Source organism: Cupressus sempervirens, chromosome 2 (genome assembly GCF_028749045.1).
Source record: "Cupressus sempervirens isolate cs-2001-9-10 chromosome 2, ASM2874904v1, whole genome shotgun sequence".
In the NCBI taxonomy this organism is placed as follows: Eukaryota; Viridiplantae; Streptophyta; class Pinopsida; order Cupressales; family Cupressaceae; genus Cupressus; species Cupressus sempervirens.
In genome coordinates, this window is record NC_143119.1 from 680158377 (window position 1) to 680166274 (window position 7898).

The following is a 7898-nucleotide window of genomic DNA, read 5'->3' on the forward strand; positions in this document are numbered from 1 at the left end:
AGATTTCATGGTTGTACAAAGATCTTTTGTGGTGGCTTCATAAGATCTTCGGTGGTACATGGCCAAATGTCTCTCATAAATATGAAGAAATCACATAGTATAGAGGATAGCATCATTCCACCATTGAATCCACCCAACAAAGGTGTGGGGTCTAGGCCCAAGGTTCTAGACATGAAGAATGTGGGCAACAGTGGGGAGATGGGACAACAAGGATATATTGAGAAAGAATTGAGTTTTGCAAGGATGAGGATGAGTTGTGTATCAAGTAATAGAAAAGAGGATGGGGTTATGATCTAACAAAGTCTCATTTCGTAAACCGATGGTGGGTAATGAATGCTCCTATGGAAAGGAAAAAGAAGATAGAGCCAAAAGTATAGCCTTTTCTAGTCTCTTTAACACCCTATCAAACCCAACTCAAAAGTTGGACCAAGTATGCCAAACCACACTAGATCAGTTATAGTTAGCATTGGGATCAAAAAGGCCCAACTTGTTCTACATGTAAAACTAGGCTTCTCTTTCACCAGTTGTCTATCGAAAAGGAAAAATTCCTTCCTTATCAGTAGCCAACTCAATCATATTGAAGTCCCCACAAAAGACCCAAGTGGGAGGTGGAAAATGATCTTCCAACTGATGCCACATGTGTGAATGCTTAACATCACCACTGGAGGCATAGATATTAACAATACCAAAGGAATGATTTTGGAGAGATAGAAAAATCCAAAAAATTCTTTGCATGGGGTTGGATCCATGTAAATAACTAAATAAAATAAACAAGGAGAGAGAAGAGTGACTACACCACCTCATCCAATCTTGTGCTAGGAAGAAAATAAGGTACTATCTAGCCAAATAACACAATAGGCTGAGTTGAAAATGAACCCAACAATTTTAACTTCTTAATGACACAAAACACCAAGATTACGAAGTTGCCACTTGATATCACTAAAAAAATATTTTCTACGGAGCTCTGTTAGAACCCACACATTCCATGAGAGAAAATTCATTGTACCATAGCTTGCATGTCTTCCTTGTCCCCAAGGAATGACAATTTATTGGGCAGAAACATGGAGGCATCAAATGAGGGGTCTCTAAGAGAGATGACCCACCGTATCTTCTCCCCATTATTAGATACCTTGTCACAGCCTTTTGGGCTACAAGAATGATGAAGGGATTGGGACAAAATTATCAAATTCACTTATGGTGCTAGAAACCATTAAAGGTGAGACTTGTGGGTATGAACGCTCGCCGTCCCTTGAGAACTAGGATTTTAAATAGGTGGAGGCATGAGAAAAGGGACTGAAGAATCTGGTGGTGCTAGACTTGAGTTGGAGTGACAATTATCCTAAGGAAAATAACATGTCTTGGTCGTAGTGGAAACTTTTTATTTTTTCACAACAGTAGTCCATTCATCTTTTTTAGTGGTTGAAGTTAGTTTAACTTTTTGGACTGGTAGATGATTTTGTTCTGGCAATGGAAAATTCTTAATCTTATGATCCATAGACTAACACCTATAATAGGTATTTGGGAGGTTTAGGTAAAGCACCTTCTGAGTGAAGGTAGTACTAGCTATCTAAATTTCCACTGATTCTTTGAGGTCCCTAGAAAGGTTGACCTCAACACAAACCCTATACTAGGGCTAAGCATTAAAAAACTTGTCCAGCTCAAGGAAAATGACCTTGATGATAGTTTGCACAATGGCTTGTAGGAAGGACTAGCATTAAATAGGAAGCATAGGTAACTCCAACCATACAAGGACCTTAATCTTGCGGTCATCAGAGACAACAAAATCATGGGACCAACATTGAAAAACCAGAAGAGAGCACTTGACAGATTAGAGACCTCTAACAAACACATGCTCAACTTTGCTAGGGTTGCCAAAGAGAAAAATAAAAAGCGTTTAGTAAGGCTTTTAAAACCTTCAAGGCAGATACCCTAAGGTGTCCAAATCTTGGAAACCCATTCTCGTAGCATGATTTTAGACAGAGTGTGACCCACAAAATACCTAATCAGGGTTTGTTTTTCTAGCCAAGTACACATGCATTATCAAATTCCTTGAAATTCAAAACAATATCAAGGGAGGAGTTACCTCATGAAACAACTTGGGAACAAACTTATGCAAAGAATCTTTTCAGCAGAACATTCTCACCAACAGCAACAGCTCTAGCACTAGCACCAACTGTTGGGCTAGAGAAGGTTAAGGCCATTATAACCAAAAATATTTTCCTATAGTAAATGTGATATGAAAAGAGGCAAAAAAAAGGATTCTATTGGAAGTCATACAAACTCTAGCAAAACGCATTTTCCCTCTCATTCTTTATAATTTATTCCCAAGTAGATAATTAGTTATAATTTTTCAACTACAACATTTAAGGAATATAAAAACATCCCACATCTAATTTCACCATTATTAATTTAAACTTCATTAGATTGAATTTTTTTCCCTTAAAATAGGCACAACATATTATTTATCATAGTTTTTGTATTTCAAAAATTTTATACAATTTGAAAGCTATATTTGGTTTTCACTCAGTCTGTCAATGAGGACTTCTTTTCACATTGCTATTTTTTGGTGTACCATGATCCTGTACATTACCTGTGATAGTTTTTTTAGTAGTTTCGCTTGCTAATATTCATCTCACAATCACCAAAGGTATTTGCACGATTAATTACTAACATGTGTTATTATGCAGAGCCTAATTAGATCCAGAGGTTAACTTTTTCCCACATCTATCGGTATAGTTTCCCCCACTAATTTTCTACAAGGGTTTGAGGTTAGCATCCCCATGATGAGATCAAGGAGAAACACCCCTTGCAAGATCAAGGGGTATAGCACCATGAAAAGGAATAAATAACTTTATTATTATAGATGTTGTCATGATTTATTTTTCTATTGGATGACATATTCTAATCCTAAGTTTTTAATAGACATATGTCTTTTATGAAATGGCTATGATTTTGGAATTTTCATTTGACAATTTAGTAGCTTCTCACAACATTACTGAGTTGCAAGGGATTACGGATTCTATTCAAGCTGAATCATGATATAATAATATTGGACTCTCTATTTGGTGGACATAGCCTAAGATTAGGTGAACCTCAATAAATTTTTATGTGGTCTATTTTTTCACTGTGAGCTTTATTCCTTAAAATTATTAATTATATTTGTATGTAACTATCATTATTTTTGCCTTCTAATCCTAACAACATGACATCCATATGTGCTAATAAAACATAGATCTCAAAGGTTTATTATTCTTTATAATAAAAAAGTAACCTTCACTATACAAATGCACAACAACTACACAACAATTTGCAACAATTGCACGGGAAGATAAATCAAATGCATGACACATTCTACCAATTACATAGAAACATTGTAAGGCATAGAGGGCAATTGTAAAAAATGTAAAATTAATTGCATTCATTATAGAAACAAGTAGAAAACAATTTAAATTGGTCGCTTTTAATTTCAAAAACAAGTACAAAACAATTTAAATTGAATTAAAATGTTTTTTTACATGTTTGATTTTAAACCCTATTTATGAATAAGTGCAATGTGTGGGGTGATTGATCCTTCTAAATATATAGGAAATGATTGAATTGGAAGACATAATTGAAATCATATAACTGATGACAAAAAGATAGAACATTAATGAATGACAATGATCAAATGACTGACACAAGAAATTGTTAGTAAAATGTGTACATGTAGGTAGTAACTATTATTTTGTGTCTACATAGACAATCATATAATGTCAAATGATATAAATATATTAAGATAAATATATCACATAAGATGTTGTTGTGAAGTAACCTAGTACATTCACGTAAGTTATTAAGTCTGAAGTTTATAATATTTAGTTTTCCCAATTAATATAATAAATACAAGATTATAATCTAGAAAGTCACTTGGCATAAACAAAAAAAATTAACATTGAAATATATAATTTAGAGGAAATACAAGTTGCTCAAACAATCCTATATGATCCTTATTTGCATAAATATAATAATAGAAATATATAACATGATCTAGTGGTGTCAATTAATCTAGCAATATTAATAATGATGATTAAATATGATTTTTTAATATAAATTGTCCAATAAAAATAATTTAAAGAAGAATATAATCCAAAAGATCAAGGTATACTGGCTAGATTTAAAATTGAAACATATAATTTGCATGGAATATAAATTGTTCACATTCATTCCACACATACCTCTATATACATAGACACAACATAACATTCTATTTTGAGCTAACTTAACACATTAGCTTAAAGTACATGTAATAAAATTCAAGTTTAATTTTTATTACTTATTATTGAGAAGAAATATATATATTTAACTTTTAATACAATGTTATGATGTATGAATACATTGATACTTTGAAGTAAAGCCCTAATACTAATTATTTTTATGAATTTACTTAGTGAATGCAATCAAAATATAGGGTTTATTGTTTATTCATAGAAATAAACAATAAGAGAAACAAGAACTATTTAGTATTTAAATGTGTCGTATTTTAAAATTGCAATGTTCGGTTGCTTTGAAAATTAAGCTAATACCAAAAGTTTGAAAACAAAATGACAAGCTAAGGGATCCTCTACCTCTACTATATAGAAATGCCAACAAATGCCTCTAGAGGTTCTTCTAAGAGCCTTCCCTCTCCCGCTCTATATGTAACCATATCTCCAAATCTATATGACTTGTAACGTTGTGGATGATCATCATTAATAAGTTCTAGAGGTGTCTTTATTATCATCTCATTTGGGAAAATGCCAAACAAACCTAGAGATAAACGAAATTGTTGTTTTTTCACCATGACTCGATGTTTTGTACTACGAATCATTCCATTACTCCATGCCTGCGTTTCCACACATTATAAAATTATTAACTTCAAAAATCAGATATCTGGAGGGAATGTAACAATATGTAGAAACAAATAAGAGGAATACAAATTATGTAGATTGATAAAATCTAGGTTGATCAAAGTTCAAAAAAATATGTTAAGGAAAGCTAAAAATAGAATCTACTTAAAGACATTTGATTTAATCACAAAGTCTTATAGATACCTAAATGATATTGTGTTAGAGACTTCTACAACCAAATAAATAAAACTAGCCACTCTACCATAACATCTTAGATCGATGGATCAGATCCTAATGGAAGGGATAATTTATAATGACTTACCTGAAAGGTATCGCCTGCCATGGCCACAAAAGTATTAGGGATGGGTTTCACGTCAACCCAATTCCCCGCCTTCAAAACTTGGAGGCCGCTAGACCCATCTCCATAAAGAATACTAATACAAGTCCCATCTGTGTGAGGTCCAAGACCATATGATTCACATGATAGCTCAGATGGCACTTCATACATATTCATACGGAAGAGAGCATTCCCATGGTCAAAGTCAGTTTCATAATATTTGCTCACTCCCAAGCTCGCAAGAATTACTTGGTGCAGTTTTTTTGACATCTCCATCATCTGACAAGTGAATTCTTCCATGGTTTCGCTGATAACAACGCATTAGAGATGAAAAAGAAAAGATAATAATTAGTGACATGGTTTTCAGGAGAGTAAAATTATAATCTTTTATGCATAGTTTTTGAGTCAAATTTACTAATATATAATATATGTTTCATGGCTAGTAGACTTATTATTGTGTGGTTTTCAAATCAAATATTTTAACACATGTTAAAGAGTAATGATTAACAAAAATCTATGCATCTTTCGACAGAATGCATGATAGTGATTCATAAAAATCTATCTCTCATGAAAATGAATGGTACACATAGTAGACCCACATAGCACACACAATGCATTTTTTGGATGTTCGCTTTGTCTAGATGCAATGTGGGTCATTCATTCTCATGAGAGAGGGGTTCTTGTGAATCACTATTTAGAAAATACTCATGAGAGAAGGATCCTTGTAAGTCACTACTTAGAAAATATAGATCAATGAATTTGACTGAACGACTCATTGCATCCAAACTATGTTACCCATTGCTAAACAATGAAGTAAAACGTAACTTTAATAAAGATGCGTGTGAAAGAAAAAACTAATTTTAGTTTATCATTTCGAAGTTTCCAACTATATTTACTAGTGACTAACATTTCATAGACGCAACAAGCACTAAGAATACCATTCATTCTTATAAAAGATGGGTTCTTGTGAATTGGTATATATCATTTCATAGATGCAACAAGCACTAAGAATACCATCCATTCTTATAAAAGATGGGTTCTTGTGAATCGGTGTCGAAATGATACACCTTTAGCTTGATAACTCTAAAATTGAATCCAAACAACAAAATCATAAAATAAACTTTGATACCCACTAATGAAAAAGAGAGAGTGAGAGCTCCTACCTGAAAAACTGGTTGCCCTGAGGCCACATGATATGAGAAAAGTTCCTGACAGCCTCCCGATCTGGAGCCCCAGCGAGCTCTATCCCTAAGCTTTCGTAAAAGGGGGCCTCAGGAATCCCACCCACATAACCCATGAAAGGATTGGCAGAGACGTTTTTCTTTTTCGTCTCTAATGGAAGCTTGAACACTTCTCTGGATACCAAGTCTGCTTTGCTGATTAGATCTTGGGAAATTCCATGGTTTACAATACGAAAACACCCAATTTCTTGACAACCCTTTCGGACAGCATGTAGAAACTCATCATCTAGTGAGTGCGAGAGATCTAATTCGGGAATATCCTCAACCTCTGCTTTGCCTCCATTATTTTCCATGGTGATCTCTTTTTGCTTAGTGCACATAGATTGAATTCAGTTCTATCTTTTATAAGAATCATTTGGGTCTGAGTGCTACTAAAAGTCAACTGGGTTTCAAGAAATCTATAATGCATTACGTGTGAAATCAAAGATTTAAAAGTCGCCATTCTAGATTTATAAAATTAATGCAAAAATCATTGTCTTCTAGACTTTCTTTTGTGTGTTCCCTAATTTCCACGGCTCTCCAACAGATACTCTTAACCTCTTTCAATGCCCACATGGGGGCCTGTCATAATAGAATTAAAATATGGATAGACCTACTCCTAATCAATATTAAATAAATGAGTTTTTAATGAATGCCACAGAGTCAAATAGTATATGGGATCTATGGACAGTGAATACTACAGCAGATAAGTATGGAATTTCAATAAAGAAAAATCCATGGCATCTTTATGTAATTATATTTAAACATCACACATTTATATAATGTTTGGCTATCTTTAAACATCACACATTTATATAACGTTTGGCTTTCTTTAAACATTACACATTAAGCATAAAATTAAGCTTGGAAAAAAGTGATTGAACTTTGGTTATTTAATACATTTAGCTTAGGAATCAAGCCTTTGTGAGTGATGTTTAAGCCAACAGGTTTTAAAGTTATCTGATTTTCATTAACTATAAGAATAATGTTCTTGTTTTTGAATTCAATTGTTTACAAATTTTTAGCCTGAACACAATAGAATCAAGAAGAACATTATATATTTTTAAAAAATTCCTTCTCCATCTTGGATCTTCAATTTTGCATTTTGATTAGGAAATCAACAACTTTTGCTATGTAGGCATATGATTTCCATAGTCCACAATATTACTATAAAGTTTTTCAAATCAGCTATGTGGAATTATTTGACTAAAGTGTCAAGCCAAACTCTATGACCCATCATAAAAATACAATTTTGTCATGTAGATCAAGTAAAATAGAATAGTGTAAAAATCATACAAAGAAAACCCAATGACATTGCATATATTAGTTTTCTCCTTCTCTATCTTGTATCTTGTATTTTGTTTCTTGCTCATAATCAACAACTTTTGTTATTGTAGATGTACGATTTCCATAATCTATGACATTAATATAAAGTTTTTGGAATCATTTGTGTGAATTTATTTGTTCGACATGTTG

At 32.9% G+C, this 7898-nt stretch overlaps 1 protein-coding gene across 1 annotated transcript; it reads right to left on the reverse strand.

The window, feature by feature from the left end:
• Positions 1–4484: 4484 nt before the first annotated feature.
• LOC149575187 (taxane 9-alpha-oxidase-like) lies at positions 4485–6753 on the reverse strand. Its single transcript, XM_089812177.1, has 3 exons — positions 6366–6753; positions 5188–5509; positions 4485–4861 (listed from the first exon to the last, which is right to left on the reverse strand). Exons 1-3 carry the CDS (start codon positions 6734–6736, stop codon positions 4610–4612), a joined length of 945 nt encoding a protein of 314 aa, XP_089668303.1. The 5' UTR covers positions 6737–6753; the 3' UTR covers positions 4485–4609.
• Positions 6754–7898: the final 1145 nt, after the last annotated feature.

Coding starts and splice junctions, on each gene's coding strand:
- LOC149575187 (XM_089812177.1), bottom strand. CDS start 6,736: ATGGAAAATAATGGAGGCAAAGCAGAGGTTGAGGATATTCCCGAATTA. Junction 5,510..6,365: donor CAGGGCAACCAGTTTTTCAG/GTAGGAGCTCTC, acceptor CGTTGTTATCAG/CGAAACCATGGAAGAATTCA. Junction 4,862..5,187: donor TGGCAGGCGATACCTTTCAG/GTAAGTCATTAT, acceptor GTGGAAACGCAG/GCATGGAGTAATGGAATGAT.